The sequence below is a fragment of the Gavia stellata genome, chromosome 7 (genome assembly GCF_030936135.1).
Source record: "Gavia stellata isolate bGavSte3 chromosome 7, bGavSte3.hap2, whole genome shotgun sequence".
Taxonomy (NCBI): domain Eukaryota; kingdom Metazoa; phylum Chordata; class Aves; order Gaviiformes; family Gaviidae; genus Gavia; species Gavia stellata.
The window spans coordinates 18,266,333-18,289,082 of record NC_082600.1 but is presented as its reverse complement, the minus strand read 5'-3'; the positions used below and the strand labels follow the sequence as shown (position 1 = coordinate 18,289,082).

Sequence of the window (22,750 nt, the reverse complement as noted above, 5' to 3'; positions counted from 1 at the left end):
TATGCTGCTAAATAGAAGAGTATCAGGGACTTGAGCCCTTGCCTGAGCCCAAGTTGCACGAACTGGCTGGTGTTCACTTTGCAAGGACTAGTCTTCACTGCTGCAGATTTCTCTTGGATACTACAAACTGAAGCAGTCCAATATAGAGTGAGGGAATTAGCTAACAATTACCAATGAAGGACCCAAAACAAGGCCTGCCCTGTGGCCCTCTTTCATTTGTCAGTGAAGAAACAGCCAGTGCAGCTAGTGAGAAGCTTTATTAATGTTTGAAAGCCATGGGCTGTTATTAAGTATAGAAAGATCACAATTACATTGTCTTTCTAAATAAATTTTGAATAGAATGTACTAAATAATAGTACTTTAAAAAGGCATAATTATACAGGTATGTGTATATATAGTAATACTTTGTTTTAAATTTGTTAATGTCAGTTTTTAAAATTGTTCTTTGCAGGTGCCATGACTGTGGGGCTATTCTTGAAGAATATGATGAAGAAACACTAGGTCTCGCCATAGTTGTGCTCTCAACCTTCATTCACCTTAGTCCAGATATGGCTGCTCCTCTGCTGTTGGACATCATGCAGTCTGTAGGAAGGTAAATTCAGGACTTTCCTCTCTCCCATATGATTGAAAGAATTTTGTGCGTGGAATAGGGTTTACATAAACTTCACTATATGAAGTTATATATTTTAGAACTCGTAAGTGAATAACACCTGGTTCTGTCTGCTTCTTTGTTACTCATCATTTTATCGATTTCTTATGTAACTTCTTCCACTGTCACTTCCATTGTGGGTAGCTCCTTTGATGTCCTCCCCTTTTACCCTCCAAAGGGAGGTTCCAGCTCGGGAATCTCCCCAGCTTGTCCCACTGTCAGCAGTGATGTAAAGAATGAATTCATTTTTTCTTCAGTACACTTATCTTCCTTGAGCACCCTGTTTATTACCTGAACAGCAATTGATGCAGCATACTCTCTGCTGTGCTTCTCGATCCCATTTCATTTGAAGAAAAATTTACTGTTCGTTTTTATTCCTTCTGCTAGTTGCTCCTTGAACCATTGTTTGGCCTGCCTTCTTGTGGTTTTTACATTGGATTTGTCAGAATTTATGCTCTTTCCTGCTTGACATGACTTCAGCTTTTTGAAAGAAGCCTTCTTTTTTCTAATAACCTCACTCACGTTTCCTTTCTTCTGCTCTCTTGAAGCTTTTCTTAACAAATTGGGTACCTTGGCCCTGTGCTTCCAATGTAATGTTCTTGAACAAATTCTGTGCTTCTTGTAAAGACCGAATTATCTTGGCTACCCCTTTTTGCTACTTTGACAGAATTTTTCGCTTTTATGTAGTTCCTGCTTTAGAAGTTATGCACAAATGCAGTCAGCTTTTCTGAATTTTGCTGCTCCTGGAGGGCTGTTGACTCCTAGGTATGATCATTCAGTAGCATACCTGAAGCTCTTCAGGCTTTTCAACCGTGTTTTGTATGCTGGTTTAAGACTAAATGAAGAGTTGCATCTCCTTATGAGGGCTTCCTAAGCAGCTACTGCATGAGATTGTCTCTGATAAGGTCTTAAACATTTGGTGTATATTATTTTCTCTTGTGACTTTTACCCAGTGTGCATGGGATAATTGAAGTGCACCATTACTATTGTATTACTTTTTGTTGCTGCCTTGGCCACTATCCACAACTTCTTGCCTAAGAGGTGGGGGGGATGTGTTAGGGGTGTTTCAGAATAAACTTCTGAGCAGCACTAGAAGTGCAGAAATTATGCGTAGCTCTCCTTTTCCATGTTCTTTTCAGTCACTGAAGTTAAAATTGCTTGACTGTGACTTCTGCAGGGACATGGCTCTTCACAGCCCTGCCTCTCCACTACCTCCCAATTCCATTTAAACACAGCAGCTATTCAAGTCCTCCATTTCCATTAATTGCAAGGCTGCAGTTCCCTGCTGTCACTGCTAATGAACTCTGATGGAGGCAAAGTTTCTAATCTAAACAGATGCTATCCATTCTGTGTGATTCTTGTAAATACAGCAGTATTACAGCCACAGAGAGTAAATCATTTGGAAGATAAATTATCAAGGGATGAAGGCCGAGTGGGCTACCTTTTACTGTGTTTTGAGGAAGAAATGCTGCATCTTTGGACTGAGGCAGCTGATTGTTTTAGAGCAGCAGATGGCATGCAACATGGGGTATTCCTGGTAAATGTCCTGTGTTGTTTCTACTGGCTGTCATTTCTGACAAATTCTGAGTCCAGTAAGAGGCTCCCCACAAAGGAATTATTTTGAATACATGCAAAATAAGTAGCATGTACAAGCAGAGAAGCATTCAGGTGCTTCATACAACCTAAGTCGCTGTATTTCATCAAGAAGTGCCGTATTATCACCTCCAAATACTCATCTGACAGCAGAGGTGAGAATGAATTAGACTTCTTGCATTTTTATTCTTAGAAAAAGAACTACTACTTTCATGCTTAGAAGAGGAAACAAGGAGTTAGAAAATCCAGGGTCTTTCAGAATACCTAAACAATACACAGAGATTTTCAAAAGTTATTTGGGTATCCACAGGTACAGATAGGCATCTACTGGGATTTTCAGAAGAGAAAAAGTTCTGGGTTCAAGCTACTGACAATTAGAGATTGACACGTTTGTAAGACTCTGGCATGCACTTAACTTTATGCTCTAGTTCCTGAATCAAGCTTTTTGACTTGTTGATTCTTGTTTCATTGATTTCCAGTGAGATTAAGTTTCCAAGCATCAAAGCCGTGTTTAAAAATGACATTTAGGCTCTTGAGTTAGTGAGGAGGTTTGAGAAGCTTAACTTCTGTTCTTAACGTATACAAATTTGAACACATCCATTTACTCTCTACTGTCCATTTACTGTTCTGTTTTGTGGTGTGCAAAGTGAAGGTAATGATGGGGGTTCATGGCCTTTGTGTGACAAAATATTTAGAGTAGTAGTGATAAATACATACATGCTGTAAATTTCAAAAAGTTCCAGATGTTCCCAAGTGTTTAGTGTAGTTCATGTCTCATGAAGTTTTTCCAGAGTTAGAAACCAAATGTTTCGTTTATCATAAAAACCACACTTGCATTATTGTGTTCAAAAGGAGAGAAAAACTTTGCATATGACCTTGATTTCTTTTAGAAGAAATATTTTATGCTGTTGTATTTCTATGCTTTAGTAGATTTTTGAAAATAAGTGTAATGTCCATTGGGCATGTGATTAGTTTCATTGCATTCTGCAGAAATCCTCATGTGCTTTAAGGTAAGCAGATGCTACAGTTATTCCAGAATCAAGGTCTTTATTGCTTGAAAGTGGCTTCAGACGTGTTTTCACCCAGAATTAGCTTTGCACAGCAGAATTAGTATGTTGTATTTTAGTGTGGACTCCTCTTAACAACAGTGGAGTCAGGGCCTCTAGTGAGTTTTTCTGATTTATTCTGGGACAATTGAAGAGAATATAATCTTCAATCCCCTGCACCATCCAGCCTGAGATTATTGCACTGTTGAAAGTATGCTGTTTTCCCAGCTTGTCATGCATCATTAATGAAAATCACCATGCATTTTGGTTTACATTGATGCATTCGATTGAGCTGCTTTAGGGTCCTTTTTGGATTTTGCAGTGCTGACTAGAGAGGAAGCTGTCTTCAGAACAGAGGCTGACAGAGGATTGAGCAACAGCTAAATCCAGCCTGAAAGGATCGTGAATCAAGGATTGTATCCAGTATTTTCATCACTGAATGCCTGTATTTGGCTTCAAAGCCTATATTTAGGTACTAGAATAAATGACCTGATTTTTGACGACCCAGTATTTCTCATCTGACTTTTTAAGAGCTTGTAGGTGCTTCGTGTTTCTGAAATTAGGCCATTTATTTAGGTGCCAAAATCTGCAACTAGAAGCCTCACTTCAGACTGCCAGGTAGAGAATTTTGGCTTAGTCTATGTTGCTGTGTTAATCAGAAACAATTCAGTCAGTAGGAGCATCTGACAAACTTTTTTTTCTCCAAATCCCTCTAGGTTAGTATTTATCCATGATGTGCATGTAAGGCAATAGCTTTACTTCATTATCTTCATGCTAGTACAGGGAGGGAAGTAGAATTATCTTTAGAGCTGTTAAGTATTCGTGAGACTGCAAGACAGAATAGAGTTTATATGTCGTGCAAACATGATTTGACTGAATTCAAGTGCTCTGCAGAAGACCTTTCTGCTGACATTTTATATGTTCTCTAAAATTCTTGTTTAGTATTTAAAAAAATGATACTTTTTTGGCTTACTTAAAAATGAAACACAAAAAAAGCATATGAGCTTCACTTATTTTTTTTATTTTTATTGCAGGTTGGCATCAAGTACCAGTTTTTCTAATCAAGCAGAAAGGTATGGTAGCAAAGGATACCTTGGCCAAAACGAAACAATTAATCTAAAATATCATCCTCCCTGGCCCCTAAATTTAACTTTTTAAAAATTTATTTAGGGTTTGTGAGTAAGAGGAAAAACCTGTTCTTTACCACTTGTTTCAAGTATCTCTTGTGTTCTGAAGATGAAAAGGAGCCCATATTCATATGTATTGAACTTGAAAAAACTCAGATTCAGCCATAATTTAAAGATGCCTTCTGGTTTCTACAATTTCAGTGCAGCTTCTTCTAGCTTGTTCTGTATTCATTATTTGTCTTGATAAACTATCTCCATACATTCAATCAAGTGACTCATCCTTGGCCATGGAGAACCCCTGGTAGTGATGTCTCATTATGTAAATCAGATGCTGAATAGGATAAATTAATTTTGAGAACCTGTAAAAAATGTTAAGATGTGCAGTTTATAAGTAAATAGATAATACTTTAGTTTTTTAAATGAAACCATTTATTTTATGAGTGATTAGGAAGTACTTCATCTCTTGAAGGAAACTGCAAGAGGCAAATTAGTGTTATAATGTGTGTGTTTACCTGTTGTTCCTGTGTTTTATGGTAAAGCCAAGAACCTCATACTGTATCACTGAAATACAGAAGCTGAGAGGAGGATTATATTTCAAACGCAGATGACTCACAAATAAAACTATGTGGAGAATCAGGAAAAATGCAACTATTTATTGAGACTTAAATACTTTAGGTATGTGTACATAACTTTTTCAGCTCTGCATAGTCTAGCTGAAGTCATAACATCAACATGCTGAACTGTTTTTTGGGATCAGGACAGTTCTGCTTTTGAGTGTCTCACTCATAACTGAACAATTCCATAATTAAAAAGAATAGGATCATCTTTATTTTCTCCATGTAGTCAGCTTTGTTTCATGTGCAATGCAATTTCTTTCTTCTTCCTTTTCCTTCCCTTCATTTCAGCATGATGATTCCTGGAAATGCTGCAGGTGTGGCCAAGCAGTTCCTCCGTTGTGTGTTCCATCAGCTGGCTCCCAACGGCATCTTCCCCCAGCTCTTCCAGAGCAATATTAAAGGTAATGTGTGGTACCTGAGTGCATTTCTGATGCTTTCAGTTACCTCTGTATGGACAGTCAGTGTAAAAATGTAATTCGAATTTCAGATGGAAGTTTTTTACGGACCTTGGCCACGTCTCTTATGGACTTCAGTGAGCTGAGTTCCATTGCTGCTCTGAGCCAGCTGTTAGAGGTATGTTGGCAATCACCTCTGTTATGGTGCTAGTTTTATTAGCATTATCAGGCATATTGGATCATTTCTCCTCATTCATTAAGAGTTCAAACTTGCATCACCAAAAGCAATGTGAATTTTTGTTTTGTCCTCCCTGGAAGACAGATTAGGCTGTCCTCACCATTTTCCTCTGGGTTTTGCTCTCACTGATAGCTTTTCTTTTTCATTTTTCTCAGACCGGCTCCTGGTGCTGTCCTACACATTGGTAGGTGTGGAGCCATCCCTTTCCCAGCACTATTTCCGGTTTTCAGGAACATTTCTGCTCATACATCTCAGTTCTCCCTCTCCCCTGTATCTACTGGCGGTTTTTCTAAGTAGTCCAAAGATTTATTGCCTGCCTTTCACTGACTGCCTTCTGTTCACTTGGCTTGTTTCTACTGTAACTTTTATCCTTTCACTAGCGCTAGTCACTTGCATGTATCCTGCTCTTGCAAGAACATGGAAGTTCAGAATCACAGAATCACTAAGGTTGGAAAAGACCTGTAAGATCATCAAGTCCAACCATCAACCCAACACCCCCATGCCCACTAAACCATGTCCTGCAATGCCACGTCCACATGTTCCTTGAACACCTCCAGGGATGGTGACTCCACCACTTCCCTGGGCAGCCTGTTGCAATGCTTCACCCCTCTCTCAGTAAAGAAATTTTTCCTAATATCCAGCCTAAATCTCCCCTGGCGCAACTTGAAGCCATTTCCTCTCATTCTATCGCTAGTTACATGTGAGAAGAGACCAACACCCACCTCTCTGCAACCCCCTTTCAGGTAATTGTAGAGAGCGATAAGGTCTCCCCTCAGCCTCCTCTTCTCCAGACTGAACAACCCCAGTTCCCTCAGCTGTTCCTCATAAGACTTATGCTCCAGACCCCTCACCAGCTTCGTCGCCCTTCTCTGGACACGCTCCAGCACCTCCATGTCTTTCTTGTAGTGAGGGGCCCAAAACTGAACACAGTATTCCAGATGTGACCTCACCAGTGCCGAGTACAGGGGCACGGTCACCTCCCTACTCCTGCTGGCCACACTATTTCTGATACAGGCCAGGATGTCGTTGGCCTTCTTGGCCACCTGGGCACACTGCTGGCTCATATTCAGCTGGCTGTCAATCAACACTCCCAGGTCCTTTTCTGCGGGGCAGCTTTCCAGCCACTCTTCCCCAAGCCTGTGGCATTGCATGGGGTTGTTGTGACCCAAGTGCAGGACCCGGCACTTGGCCTTGTTGAACTTCATACAATTGGCCTCGGCCCATCGATCCAGCCTGTCCAGATCCCTCTGCAGAGCCTTCCTACCCTCAAGCAGATCAACACTCCCGCCCAACTTGGTGTCATCTGCAAACTTGCTGAGGGAGCACTCAATCACCTCATCCAGATCATCGATAAATATATTAAACAAGACCGGCCCCAAAACTGTGCCCTGGGGGACTCCGCTTGTGACCGGCCACCAACTGAATTTAAGTCCATTCGCCACAACTCTCTGGGCTTGGCCATTCAGCCAGTTTTTTACCCACCTGTCTAAGCCACGAACCGCCAGTTTCTTCAGGAGAATACTGTGGGAGACAGTGTTGAAGGCTTTACTAAAGTAGGTAAACAACATCCACAGCTTTTCCCTCATCCACTAAGTGGGTCACTTTGTCACAGAAGGAGATCAGGTTAGTCAGGCAGGACCTGCCTTTCATAAACCTGTGCTGACTGGGCTGGATCCCTTAGTTGTCCTGGTTTTTTTTGCTCCCTGTCCCTATCTTCCAGCTCAGGGAGCTGAATACCCTGAGGATACCTGGTCTGGCTATTAAAGACTGAGGCAAAGAAGGCATTGAGTACCTCAGCCTTTTCCTCATCCTTGGTGACAATGTTCTCCTCTGCATCCAGTAAAGGATGGAGATTCCCCTTGGCTCTATTTTTGTTGTTAATATATTTGTAAAAACATTTTTTTGTTATCCCTTACGACCGTGGCCAGATGGAGCTCTAGCTGGGCTTTTGCCTTTCTAATTCCCTCTCTGCATGGCCTAACGAGATCCTTGTACTCTTCTTCAGTTCCCTGCCCCTTCTTCCAAAGGTGATAAACTCTCCTTTTTTTCCTGAGTCCCAGCAAAAGCCCCCCATTCAGCCAGGCCAGTTGCTTCATACAAAGATTTTGACATCACTTTAAAAGTGCTTATGTCTTTCCTGGCCTGACCCTAGTACACAAGCCAAAAATGCATACATGGTCTACTGAACGTTAATGAACATATCTTGTTTAAAACTGTCCAAAGGAAAACATGGGCAATCCACTGGTGAATACTTTACGACTTCTGCTTTTTTTTACTTGCTTATAACATTTTGGTTCAAAATCTTTTGGTCAATACTTTAGGAACTGAACTAGACTTAACTGTCGCATACACAGTTCAAATTCCCTGCACAACATTTTATCATTAGCATTATAGAAGAGGTAAGTAGTATGTGATCTGAACACGTTAACCTCAGCATTTCCAAATACTGTTTAAGGGACCATTTCTGCATGTGTACCTTTGTTTACAGTTCTCGTTTTGTTTCCCAGGGTTTAAACAACAAAAAGAGTTTACCAGCAGGGGGTGCAATGCTACGCTGTTTGGAAAATATTGCTACCTTTATGGAAGCCTTGCCGATGGATTCGCCCAGCAACCTCTGGACTACAATTAGTAACCAGTTTCAGACCTTCCTTACTAAACTCCCTTGTGTTTTGCCACTTAAGGTATGATGTATGGACATCTGAAACGAGCTATACTGCCATTGGTCAGGATGTACCAAAACAGTGGGAAAGCTGTGGATGAGAAATCGGAGCGGGTTGTTCTGAATATTTTCTAATGATTCAACTAATGTTTCCAGAGGACTGGATTTATTGTGTGTCTGATCCATCCGTTTAATTATATTTTCTGTGGGTAACAATAACAACCCTGACCAGAGTACTCATCACCTCTTTGTTGGCTTTTTTGCTCTACGCTTTCTATTCCCTCTCTTTGTCAGATTAGAGTACTGCATTTGAGAGAATCAGCATTTTGGCAATAAAAATCTGTCTGGTTTTAACTGTTAAATCAAAATAAAACTCTCAAGAAGAGCAGCACCACCTAATTAATTTGCTAAAAGTACGCAATAGTCAGACAGGCAGAGAGAACTGAGACTACTGGGAATTGAGCCTAGCCTGTTTGGCTGCCCAGGTTGTAGTTCTGGCTGTAATCAGAATATAGTTGCAGAAACTAAATCTAGAAGCTCTGGGCTCTGATTTTTGAGTGCTCAGAGGACATATGGCGGGATCTTATCTCCTGGTGTGTACATTTCCAGATGGCTTTTCAGTAAACACAGTAAAAACTTTTCTGAGTCTTCCTAGCAAACATGGGATTCTGACGCCCTTATTCTGACTTTATTTCCTATGGCATGAATGAGCCCAATGGTAATTTCTTCTGTGCAAAACAGTGTTGCTCAGTATAAGCTGAGGGATCCAAAATCTAACTTTGTGACTTATAACATTGTCTTTTAAATTGGGTGTCACCACCAAATTACATGAATGATATTAAATTCCTTGGCACTACTATACAATAGTCAGATCTTGAAACCTGTTTATGTTTTGGTAAATTGAGTCACTATCCTTCAGCACTTACTAAGCCAAACAGGCAATAATCATTCCCTTTGTGTACTAGCCATCCCAATCTGTTGCATCTTGTCTGATTGAAATAAATAAAAAGAAATGAATTGGATCTTAATAGTTCCAACTGTATATCTGCCATTCACAGAACATTTAGATGGAGTGTTTACTCTGATTTCCCTTTTATTCATGGGAGGTATCATTAGTGATACAAGTAAAACAATTGCTTGCTCCTGAACTTTCCATCTCCTGTTCCTTCCGCTAAGGTCATAAATGACTCTTTGCTGTTCTAGATGTTTGCAGCAGGGATGAGGCAGGGCAATGGATAGACCCTGAAGAGTCACATTCATTGCTGCAACCCATGTGATTTATGCAGAAGAAAATCAATTACACCATAAGGAACAACTTTAGAGGGGCCTCTGGAGCAGCTATTGCCAGGGCGCATTCTGATGTTATGGGGTGTGAGTTGCAGCCCTGTTTTGGAGTGTGGGGGAAAATGTCATGGCCCAGGGCAACCACAGAAATATAACATGAGGTAGATGGTGCGTATGTCCTGCTAACCCACCCTTTTTTTTTTTCTCCAGTCCATTTTTATTACTGTGGAAATATATTTCTAGCAAATTTTTGTCATAAAAAGGGTAAAGTTAACTTTTCTAAACTAGCCCTTTAGTGAATTTTTCTCATCTTGAGGCCCATGCTGTGGTATGTTACCACTGAAGGGGTATGATTGTGTGTTCAGAAATAAGCCCGTTTAGGCAAAATAAGTAAAGACCAATCATCAGGGATCATTTTTCAGACTTCACCTATAACTTATTCATAGCTGCTACCACTAAAAGCAAGGCATGTGCACAGAAGGGTACTAACTTTGGTTTTTTTCTTTTTTTTTTTTGTTTTTGTTTCCTGCCTTCAAATATGTTCACAGTGTTCTTTAGATTCTAGTTTAAGAATCATGATTTGCTTGTTGAAGATACCTACCACTAGTGCCACCAGGGTAAGTTCCGAGAAGACAAAAGTCTGTTGCCTCAGATTTAGCCAGCCCGCACTATTCTATGAATGTGTTTTTATCCCTTAACAGGGAAAGTATTATATATAAGCATAAAATTGTGCAGTCCAATACTCTTTGGAGAATGATAAGAGCTTTGGAATCTAGGTTACAGTAAAGTGTGGGTTGGGATTACATTCCTGTGTGGGTGTGAATATATATCTCCTTAAAGATTTGATGTTCTCTTTTTTTTTTTCTCCTCCTCTTTTTTTTCTTTAAAAAAAAAAAGAAAAAAGGTAGTAATGAACTTCCTTAGAAGTTCTGCAGTACAATTCCACTGAGATCAATAAGGTTTTCCTGCATGAACACTACAGAATCTTTTCTGGCTCATAAGCACTGTGTCAGAGGTGAAGCTATTTTCTAATTTTTTGCTTCTAATTTGTCATACAAGCATGAAGCCAAATGCTAGATAGAATAGCCATTTGACCGAAACAGTGTAAATCCCAGCAAGATAGCCTCTGAGCTAAAAATAATCCTGTTCCATTCAGGCATTTCATTTGGAATGCTTTTTGTTTTGCTGAGCAACCAGTTATTGATTTCTCTAAATCATGTCATTGCAGAGTCTTCTGGAGCCTTTTTCAAAATTACTAAGCTTTGTAATTCAGAATGCTGTCTTCACTCTGGCTTACCTGGTGGAACTGTGTGGTTTGTGCTACCGAGCCTTCACTAAGGTAACAATGAGTCTCTACCTTCCTTTAGGGACAACTGAAAATAGGACAGACAAAGTCCTACTTCCCTCAGGTAGTATGTTTGTAAGTAAAGATGAAATCAGTGTCAAGTTTCAGACCTGTCAACAGTTTTAATGTAGTTTGGCTAATGAAGTAGTGATCATGATTCAGTGCCTTCAATAATACTGAGTTTCACATTCACAGTATAGACACAGATAAAGGCAACCTGCCAAAAACATTGCTCAGAAAAGTATTTTGGTGTGATTTCATGACTTGGAAATTTTTTTCTCTTGTAGATATGGTATCTGGTATTCATGCAGGACTTAAAACGTCTGTACAGTTGTATCTCTCCTAGTGCACAAGTTTAGCCACATACCTCGTGCAGTAGAAACTTAAATATTCCTGGTAGTGCCTTTTGAGAGCACAGCTGTGAGGGGAGGCAACAGAGAGCTAAGTAAAGTGGAAGACTCCAAGTTAGGAGCTTCTCAGCTCAGATCCTGTTTCATTCAGTATTAGGTATCTCACTTGGGCTTGCATGGCTATAAGCTGTGTAGAAAAGAGAACAGTACGTGTGCACCTTTAAAAGTTTTTAAGATTCCTGAATGAAAGCTATGGTGTACAAATAACACTCAGTTATTACTCAAGTTCATTTTTGTAGCTATTGGTGAGAAGTTGAACAACAACAAAATCCACAAAAACCAATCAAACCTTTTACTAAGGCCCTATATGCTCCATTATGTAGTTTGTTAAGGTACTGAGCAAAAATGTTGCTTCAGCCACTAAGTGCACAGTTTTCCATCCTTGATACATTTGTCAAAACAGTAATTAATCCTCAGGAAACGTTCTCTCATAAGTAGCTACATGACTTTCTATATTGATAATGTACAACTGGAACACGCGTTGCTTCAGTCTTGATAAGACTTAAAATATCACTGGACAAACAGTGAAGAAGAAATGATAAATGACACTCTCTCAGAAAAACTGCACCACAAGAAAATAAGAAAAACTTTTACCAGAGGTAATGGTTTGAAGCATTAAATAAAAACTAACATTATGTTTAATTACAGCAAGAAAATACTACCTTTTTTGTCTCATTTGAAAGAGAAGAGTTTATGAAAGAAAAAAATCCTGAATACAAAAGAGACTGTCCAGTTAGATCCGCAGTTAAGACTTTGGGCAAGGCAAAGTGAGAAAAATGTTAACTTAAAGTCCAACAGTGGGGTTTTTTCATTGAAACAAAAAAAGCCCCATTTAAAACTGAAGCAAAGACATTCCTCTTGCATTTGTGGTCTGATAAGACTATTTCATGTATGCCTGCTAAAGCCAATTGTGAAATACAGGAAATGTTTCACTCTCCTCATGCTCCGCAGTTTCAGTTATTTCAAGAAAATTTTATTAAAACCATCGTATTAAAAAATCCCATGCTTTTCTTGCATGTTTCCTGGTTAAATGTCTGTTAATATATTAAAAGTACTTAATTGCACACAGGAAGCTTGGATTATAGCGCTTGGTAAAATCCCTTCTTGATTTAGTTTAACGCAACCTGGTGACCCAGAGATGGAATCATTAGTGAATGGTCTCCTGCAATTTATAGCCACAAAATGCTTAATTTAATGGAACTCCACACTACATTATCTTTGTTATTTCTGAAAGCTTACCATGGTTTTGCATTAGAAATATCAAATTAATGACTGCTGTTAGACAAAAAAACCCCACTTGTGATGTCTGTGTTTGTCTACAGTGGAAATCATTATAGCCAAGTAAGAGTGTTGTTTGTGATAGAGTACTACATAGAAGTGGATTCCTGAAGACTCACGTCAATCTGATATTTCCTTATCTCAGTTTCTGTTCCAGGTCAGGAATTTGATTTTTTTCAGTGCTGTTGGAACTCTCAGTTGAGAGTAGTGTGTCTTCTATGGATTGTAATCTTCTTATCTTTAGTTTTCCTTTCAAGTATCTTAAGATCCTAAATGGACACTTTTTGGCTTTCTTATCTCTTACAGCTGCAGAAGCTTGAACCTAAACTTAGCCTTTTGCTAGCATTCTGTTGACCCTTATTAAGTAAATGCACAATGCCACTGAGTTGGACATGACATGATTTTGCTATTGAATTTTTTTAAAGAATCTTGCAGTGGCTGATCTTCAGTATTTGTAATTACTGTAGTAGCAACAGAGGTAAAATAAAGAGTTTTGCTTTATACTGGCTTATTTGGAGCATAGCATACCACTCCATTAAAGAACCAAATTTACTATTCTTATTACTAAGTTGGGTCCTGAGATACTGCTAGAAACAAACTTCAGTAGTTTCACGTTCTATATGTAGACCTCTGGCAAGTCACAGTTTGAAGGTTGCAAGGCATTTTTTTATAGGGATGCATAGACATTCTAGAGGGTTAATTTGGCTGAATAGAGGCTAAAGGGGTTGTATTCTTGACTCTTTGGTACCAGGTTTACACATGTGACTCCCCATGGCATTATTCTCATGAAGCTAATACTCATTTACAGCTCTGTTGCAGAATATAGAGTTCTTAAAGTATGTATAAACCAATATATTTATCACCCTCAGAATGACAGGAATAAGTAGACTTTGATAAGAAGGGTACTCTGGGCTATTGACTTCAGTGTCATCACTCCTGATTTACAGTGCAGGAAGCAAGAGGTCAGATGTCAAAAAACATGTTGCTTGATTTTGCTTCATCTCTCTGCACTGCATGTGTTTAACAAACATTAAGAATTTAGACTGTGAGATAGGAGACTTTGAGAAAGAGGTAGCTCACTGTTGTATTATCCTCAGAGCCAAGGAAAGCTGGGATTCATTAAGCCTATGCTTCCTTCCCAGTGTTCTGACAAAGCAATTTATTATGGCCCAATTATATCCTGTGTAGCATAGGTCTGTAAAATAGCTGAATGCTTTTGAAAGAATTTTACCTCTCTTCTTTTCCAGTATGTGCAGGCTACCGTACTGGGTTACTGATAGAAACTTCTGTCCAGTGTTTTGGGGGATGTAATTGTCAACTGTCTGAGCATGGCACTGCATTATGTATGTGTCTCAAGACTGAAGGCATATGATGGTGGGAAGGGTCACTCTTGCTGGTGAATTCTAGCAAGTAATCAGGGTCTATCTGCAGCTTGAGTATTGTGCACCATTCTGGTTCCCCATTCCTGATCAGAATGTAGTAGAATCAGAGAAAGTTCAGATAATGGTAAGAAGAACGATCAAACAGTGGGATAAATTCCACATACAGAGCAATTACATTAGGGCTTTTCAATCTGAAAAAACAACAACTGATGGGAACATGAGAGAGGTGTGTAAGGTCACAAGTGACCCAGGCAGGGATGGGTGATTTCATGCCTTCCCAGTACAAGAACAAGAACATACGAAGTTTGTAGGAACCAGCGTCAAAGCAAGTAAAGGGAAGTAGTTCTTCAACAGTGTGTGACTCCTTGCCAAATACTGTGGGTGCTAAAAGTTGACATGGGTCCAAGAGATCAATGGACACAAACGTGGAAGAGAAATCCACTGAGAGTTATGAATTATACAGAAACCACACTGAGCTCAGAATTTCCCTGAGCTGAAAATAGTTGGTGGCTAGGAAAGTAGTAGTGGAATTATACATGCTTGCCTTGTTTTTATTCTTCCTTTTGCATCTGCTTATGGCCTCGTTGGATATAAGATACTGAGGACATTTGTTCTGGTCTGACCTCTCCTGGATATTTTTATATTGTATTATTCTTACCAGAGCACCACTCATGCATGTGGGATGTGTGACTTTTGAGTACTTGTCCCCTCAATAATGGTTTCATAATACAGCTGAACTGATCCAGTGTTTGCTGCTTCCATAAGGGAATGATTTTCTTTTTTAATTGATTTTGGAGTGTTAGATTCCTATAAGTTTAGCTGCCTGGACTGCAGCAATGTAGTCAGACAAGGACCACCGCAGTTTGGGGCCCATTCCATCAGCTAAATGTGCTGCCTGTCTGCACACTGCATGTAATCGAAGATCAAACTAGGAGCTTGAAGTAAGGTCTCTTGAGTCCTAGACTGGCATCCTAATGTTCATGAAAGACATACCATTCTGTTGTTTTGGCACCTTGTCCCAAATCAGGGGCTGATACTTAAAATCTGTTTTCATTAAAAGGTATGTGGGTGCTGTGGGAGTGTGGTGGTTTTGGCTTGGGTAGAGTTAATTTTCTTCATAGTAGCCAGTATGGGGCTGTGTTTTGGATCTGTGCTGGAAACAGTGTTGATAATACAGGAATGTTGTAGTTACTGCTGAGCAGTGCTTACACAGAGTCAAGGCTTTTTCTGCTCCTCACAACACCCCGCCAAGCAAGTAGGCTGGGGGTGCACAAAATGTTGGGAGGAGATACAGCCGGGACAGCTGACCCCAACTGACCAAGGGAATATGCCATACTGTATGGCATCATGCTCAGCAATAAAACTAGGGGGAAGGTTGGCCGGGGGGCTGCTGCTCGGGGATTGGCTGGGCATTGGTCAAACGCTGGTGAGCAATTGTTTTCACTTGCATCACTTGTCTTTCTTGGGTTTTATTTCTCTCTTTGTTATTTTCCTTTTTGTTACAATTTTTTATCATCATTATTATTATTTTATTTTATTTTATTTTATTTCAATTATTAAACTGTTCTTATCTCAACCCATGAGTTCTCTCACTTTTACCCTTCCAGTTCTCTTCCCTGCATCGCACTGGGGGTGGGAGTGAGCAAGCGGCTGTGTGGTGCTTAGTTGCTGGCTGGGGTTAAACCACGACAGGGAGGCATGCACTGTAGCTGTAAGCTTTGTTTGGCAGTATGCTACACAGATACAGTGGGGTGACATCAGCTTTCTGAGGAGGAATGCTGGTGACTGGCTTCTTGTTTGCTGCAACCAGTGCTCACTCTCACTTCAAACTATTAATCTCCTCCAACTCCTTCCCTTCTAGCTGCACTTCCTACTGTGTGCAGCTGGAGGTGGCCTTCAAACTGACCCTTACTAACTAAACCTCACAAAACTTCTCTGAGGAAGAGGCAAACATCATTATCTCATTTTACAGAGGAACTGAGGCCCTGACTGAGTAAAACGTTCCACACTTTTTTAACTGAATTCAGCAGGCAAGTGCATAAGATGTACAGAATTTCTTTAGTGGGCATGGTGGTGTTGGGTTGATGGTTGGACTTGATGATCTTACAGGTCTTTTCTAACCTTAGTGATTCTGTGATTCTGTGAAAATGGAAGATACTAAGCTTTAAATCTTAAGCACACTTTGGATATGCTCTCTTTATTAGACAACGTTATTTAATCTCTAATGGTCATTTGAAAGACAACTCAGTGTAAGTCTTCCTGCTGATCAAAATTCTTGAGTTGCTGTGGTCAGTAGCAGATTATAGATATGTTCCACATTTTTATCTCACCATCTAAAGTCAGAGAATGTCAAAGTAAGATGTATAACAGGCTCATCTTATCTCTTGAACCTCCTTGCCGTGTCAGCTCTACAGCTCTATTCTTAGGCTCCTGTGTTCTAATCTTCATTGGCTGATTTTCCCCTATGTTTTAAAATGTTTCTGTTGTAGCAGCCATAGCCAATATGTTTTTTATTGTGTAAGTGGAAAAGTACTGCTAGTCTAATGAATGAAAATAGATGTCCAAGCAGCCTTAGTGCAGGCACCTTTATTTTAAGGGGAATGACAACAGAAAAAGAGTATGGTAAAATGTAGACCATTTTGGGCAGGTTTAATGAAAGAATAATGCTAAATACTATTGCCAGTTTTGTTCACCTGTGTCAGTCCTTACTGCTTTCCCCTTTTTCCTTTATATGGAACTACTTAGTAAAAGCTACGTTGCATGCCTGGGCTTTATAACAGTTTTATAAAATCTATCTATATTTCATGTCTGAAATATTAAAATCTTGGATATAGTGTCTGATACAGCGTCAAAGGAGAATCACCCTCATTGATGTCTGCTCAATCAAGCCTGCAGAATTATATAAATGATGAATGATATCTGCTTTTTTGTAAGACAGGAGAACCCAGTACACTTTTGTAACTTTTTTTATTCTCAAACTTAGGTAAAAATTATCTTTATAGTTTACTAGTCGGTGTCAGTGAATTTCAGGACATTCATAATTCTGTGTTTTTCTGTTGTAGGAAAGGGACAAATTCTACTTGACGCGCAGTGTCATATTGGAGTTACTGCAGGCACTCAAGTTAAAGTCACCCTTACCAGACATGAATCTGCTGCTCTTGGTGCAGGTACAGGAGATTCTCATGTAATTCTCATTCTGATACTCTCTCAGCCCAAATTTGGGTGAGGAGGGGGCTGATGCGGGAGGAAGCAGGTCCACTGTGGTTGCAGAAAGTACCAGCAATGCCAGGGGAAGAAAGAATTTTTTGACACAAAATCCAGTTGCATTCGTAACCATAGGTGCATGCATTTAGACTTCCACACTAAAATTTAAGAAACTAAATTGGGAATCCACATTTCCCAGGATGATAATGACCTGTGCATCATTGCTGATATATTGAGGCTCATAAAATATATCTCAAGTTGGAAGGGACCCATAAGGATTGAGTTCACTGAGCTTCATACAATGTCCCAATGGGGCAGCTGCCCCAGCTGCTGCCTTGTCTTCATATCATAGCCCCAAAGCCAGTGAACAGTTTGTATGGGAAGGGATGCTAGCTGATCATGGGCCAGAACTCAGTTTCTGTCTATTCAGGCAGGCAGTAAGCGGTCTTCAGTCCCTGAAGGCCGTTATCTTTTTACATGGAATTTTCCAGCAAAGAATGCATAGACAATATTTCTGTTCCTTTCATTCTGTGGATTGCTGAGGTAGGCGTTAACCTAGCTTTTTCACAGGAAAATCTGAGGAAGAAAGATACAAACTTGTGAAAAATCTTTCTGCCTCCAAAATGCCAAATGTGGCACTGTTTGGCACCACAAGCCTGTCCTGCAAAAACAGTTTACTGAAGTCCATCAATTTTAATCACAGGTAGTGGGCTCTCATTGTTTACAATGAGCTAACCACTATACGTGTTTAGTAAGTTTAAACGTTATGCTGGGGACCAGCATAACAGCACTCCATAAGGTTCAAGCAAGATGTTCATTATGTAGATCATTCATAATGCTCCAAGCGTCACAGCTCCATTCACTCTTTCCCCTCCCATTATGGGGTCAAAGCTTCATATAGCTTACTATGGGCTCATTTTCTTTTGAGTACTGGTACATTACTCATAGTAAATAAGTGCTTGCCAGTTGGCAGAGAAATAATACTGACAAGTGAAATTGTATAGCAGTTAGGATAACTCTGAAAACAATTATTATGGCATCAGTGTTAGGGGAAGAAGTTGAGGCAGGGAAGAATAACACTTAGGTTTTTTTCTTTTGATGGTAAAGTGGTTTTTTTAATCTATTTTAATTTAAAAAGCAGAAATTTGTCTTTTTTTATTAAGCCCAGACTTCTTTTTTCGGTCCCAGCCAAGACCATCAAATAACTTAACAACCACCAACCTCGTTCTGTCTTACGGGTGCAGTGATGTAGCTTGATAACATGTGCATTGGTGTTTGTTGACTCGAACTGACTTTTCCTGTATTGCAGAATAAAGCAATTTTTCTGTATTGCTCCATTGTATAGCTCAGTCTTATGGCTACCCCAAAGGGTGACAGTCCCACAGTCTAGTCAATCCTGAGTTCCTCATTTGAAAATGCAAACATGCCATGTCAGTTTTGGCAGTGGGATTTAACTGGTAAACACTTGTCTTTCACATTGAGTCAATCACCTGATAGACACAGTAAGCAAAATTCTCTCACATTATCTTTATCTCATAAAGATAAAATGATAATTGCCTGGGTTTTCCTCCTAGCACTGTTCCCATATGCTGTATTCACTTTGGGATGTATTCATATCTTACACAACAGCACCTAATGTGGATATAAATGTCTTTTATGATGTCTCTCTTTCAGAGTCTGATGAAGTGATTCATATTTCCTGCTATCCAAAGCAGCCAGCTTCTGTTTTTATGCAGTCAATGGTAAAGAATAGGGGTTGTATTCAGACCATCTGCCATAGATCCCTACTGGAGGCATGATGACTACTTCTTCCATTGACTGTGCAAATTGGCAGCCCTCAGTAGTATGTGGTCTGAATCATTCAACAGCCTCTTGAATTTAAATACCATAGTAATCACTAAGCCCATCTTAAGCATTGTTGTAATTTAAGAAACCTACTGGTAAAAACACATATGTATCTGATAGTTTTAATTTTCTTTGGTGTCATTAATAGAACAAAGGGATTGGTTCACCTCTTTACCACGCAAAGCCACTACAATATTAATTAAAATTGTATGGGTTCGAATCCATAAAGCTGTAGCAGGGTTAACACGGCACCAAACGGAAATGGTTTTCATTTCCAAGACAGTCTTGTGCCCATGGACACATTAGCCTGTATACAAGATTCTATACAGACAGTGCGCACAGAATACAGATATTCAGTCAAAATGTTCGAGATAACAAAGGAGCTAGGAGCACTTCAATTTAACGATAGAACAGTCGTGGGCTGACTAACAAAGGAATTCCTAGGAAAGTACATTTGACATGCACATTCATCCAGATTACATGGTGCCATCGGTGTCACTGGTGTGACATCAGTGCTAAGATGAGAGTTAACTTTATCCCGCTTTACAAAAAATAAGAATTTTAACCAGATCACCCCAATAATTGCATAGGCGTCCTGGATGATAACGGGAACAGAAAGTCTGTCTCCTTGATTTGTCCTAGCAAATGAAAGCCATCATGTACATCTTGCTGTTCCATGGGTTTCCATAGGAACTGCTTCTTCACCCAGCATTTTGTTTCCCAGTACTTTTCTCCCGCTCACATTTCATCAGCACACATCTTCATGACTTCCATTGACTTCAAATTATATTACTGTCTCATTAGGATTTGCTTGTTCAGTCAGGCTCTAAGATTCAGTGTACCTGATCTGTTTTGTTTAGGTGACTCCTATTTTGGGCCAGACCTTCAGCTAATGTAAATCAGTGTATATCTGGTAGTTCCAGTTTTTGTTTCTGTGAAGGTCTGATCTACTAATTACTGAATGGAAGGATTTAAAGTTACATATAATAAGTTTATAAGAATATATATTTTAAAACCTCTGATTATGAATGGAGTTATAATATAGATAGATTATGATATACAGATTATTCACTACAGTCAGCAGACATTCCCATTTAGACATTATTCTGCAGCTGTATCTCAGCTAGTAAGAGGCATGTCAATTATTTACTCTTTTCTCATCTTTTTGCGGTGTGGGGGTATTTTTCTTTCCTTTTTTCTTGGCTGGCATTAAATCTCTTGCCAGAGACATCTTAATGAATTATAGTATTTGTAGAGGGAGACAATGTAAATGACAGTGAATTGGACTGGAAATGTAAGAAATTTTTCATTTTGAGTTTGGTTTCCCCATCCTCTTTTGACTGCATTGCAACTTTAGGAAGGATTCTTGGAACTGGCAGTCTGATGATGAGAAAGACAAGCTAAACAAGGCCTAATCATTCATTAGAAATGGAATGGAGTTTGTCAGCTGGTTTTCACACATAAATTAGTATCTGTTTTTTAACCCAAACTCCTCTGTGTAAAAGATGTAGAAAGCCAGTAGAGGTTCCTTTGGCTGATGCTTCTTATTATTGTTCTTAAAATAAAATGTTTTCTGAAATAAATGACATTTGTCTTTGGCAACATTTTTTGTTGGCTTATATGGTGAGCGCCATACAATGTCTGTAGCAGTGCAGTGAACTCACTGTTGGATGCTAAATATACTCAGCCAGGTTATTCAGGGAATTATGGTCCTTTTTTCCAGCTGATGTAGTACAATGGAACCCTAATCTACACACAAATGGTTGACTGAGAAATCCTCGCTGAGAAATCAGAGATTTTGGGTCTAGGGATTTGGAAATAAAAAGAAGAAAAAAAAATTGAGGAAAATAAAAGCATAAGAAAGGCGATTAGAGATATTCTACTATGACAGAATGATACTGACCTTCTCTCAGAAACAGCTTGTATTTTTGTAGGATTGTGGCATGTATTATGCAGAAGTTATATCACACCATACCACTATGTTCTCAACTTCAAAATAGTTCATATAATTCATCATTGTAGAACTTCAGTGAAAGTGTTGTGATATCACAGTGAAGAACATGGCATGCTGCCTTATCATCCTCTATCACAATTTACTCTATAATGAAAGAGGAACATTCGATATATGCAAGGAATAGCAAAGATAAATATTTTTGCTCATAAAGAAAGTCTGATTTATTATATAATATTCTTCAAATTGCTTCTGCACAGCATATAAGTGTTAATTAAGCACATTAAAGTCAGATTTTTTTTCATTAAAATTAGCTCATTTATAATGGTGAGTTAACTAGGTTGTTTATAAATAAAGAGAGCTCTAAAGGCAAATTACCATGAATAAAAGCAAGAAGAAATCTGGACTTATTTTAATAAAGTCATGAATAACTTATTAGTGTTGTCAAGTTCCTCCAAAAATAATTAAAAAATAACTTGTCTTTAATTTCTTCTTAGTTTGTTTGTGCAGATGCGGGAACAAAACTAGCTGAGTCAACAATCTTGCATAAACAGATGATTGCCTCTATGCCTGGAGTAAGTACTGAATCAAACTCCATCTCTTAGTTTTGTTTTTAAAAAAATGTATCTTACTCAGCACATTTTGCTTAATTTTAATGTTCTTTCCTTTTCATTTCTCTTCTGGCTGGCAAGGTGTATTGCAGGCAGAGGTTGAGATGCTTCTTCCTTTTCATTAACGTTGGAAAAGTTCTGAACTTGATATTGCTTCCCTTGCTTTCACTGATAATCTTTAGTGATGTAACTGACTTTAGCTGGAGCCTGTGATCAGGAAGTCAACATGTCGGGGACTGATCAGCTGAATGCCACAAAAAATGGTAGCAGGGAGGAAAGCTACAAACCATTGCCTCCATTCTCACGAAAGATTATCTGGTTAAAGAAGGGAGTTAACGGTATTTTTCTGGTAATGTATAAACCATTCATCTATATCCTGCTGATGAGTGTAGCTAAATTACCAGTATTAGCCTAGGTGCTGAATATGCACCTGGTGAATATGCGAAGAAGTAGCACAATTGGAGGTCTTGACTTGTTCCATGGCACACGTAACTGAGTGCCCAATCAGATGGATGAGGTTTAGCCTGGGTCTGCTTCACAAGCTGAGAAAAACTCATTTCCCTATATGTGTGTTAGGGGTGACCTAACAGGATCTTCCTGTATATCTTCTGAAGCATGTGATTTTTTTTAATGCAAATCTTTAATAATACCTTTACTCCCAACAGAATATTTTGATTTATACTTGCTTTAAGTAGATAGACTAACATTGGTGTTATGAGGTAAGATAGATAGGAAAGTGATCATTTCGGAAGAAATCACAGAGAATCAGGCTGCCTGCTGCTTGAATGAAACAGAATAGATGGTTGGAGAGAAGTCTCTTGCAACTGAGCATTATTTTCAGAGGACTGAGTATAATATCTTTTATAATTCTATTATTCAATATTTTAGAACCCTTGTGGAATCCTTAGTCCACATAAACTGCATGGAGGATATGCTGACAGGGCTGCCAGTGACCTTGTTTTACTGTTTGTTATTCTGTCAAGGGAACTGGCAGGCATAGCATTTGAAAAGCCAGAAGGTGGTATAGTTCAACACCATGTAGATTGAAATTAACATACAAAAATGAGAAGTACCCAGGTCAGTTGCTTAAAAATAGAATGCTAGCAGTTTTTAAAA

The 22,750-nt window shown here is 39.2% G+C and overlaps 1 protein-coding gene across 3 annotated transcripts in view; it reads left to right on the top strand.

Annotated features, from left to right (window-relative positions):
* UNC79 (unc-79 homolog, NALCN channel complex subunit) overlaps positions 1-22,750 on the top strand; it is a 114,471-nt gene that overhangs the window by 74,312 nt on the left and 17,409 nt on the right. For all 3 annotated transcript variants that reach the window (XM_059819495.1, XM_059819494.1, XM_059819496.1), the window contains 9 exons: positions 452-592; positions 4,323-4,361; positions 5,321-5,433; positions 5,520-5,605; positions 8,173-8,346; positions 10,157-10,225; positions 10,837-10,947; positions 17,086-17,190; positions 21,521-21,598. In XM_059819495.1, coding sequence (XP_059675478.1) covers positions 452-592; positions 4,323-4,361; positions 5,321-5,433; positions 5,520-5,605; positions 8,173-8,346; positions 10,157-10,225; positions 10,837-10,947; positions 17,086-17,190; positions 21,521-21,598 — 916 coding nt within the window. The remainder of the gene's footprint in view (positions 1-451; positions 593-4,322; positions 4,362-5,320; positions 5,434-5,519; positions 5,606-8,172; positions 8,347-10,156; positions 10,226-10,836; positions 10,948-17,085; positions 17,191-21,520; positions 21,599-22,750) is intronic.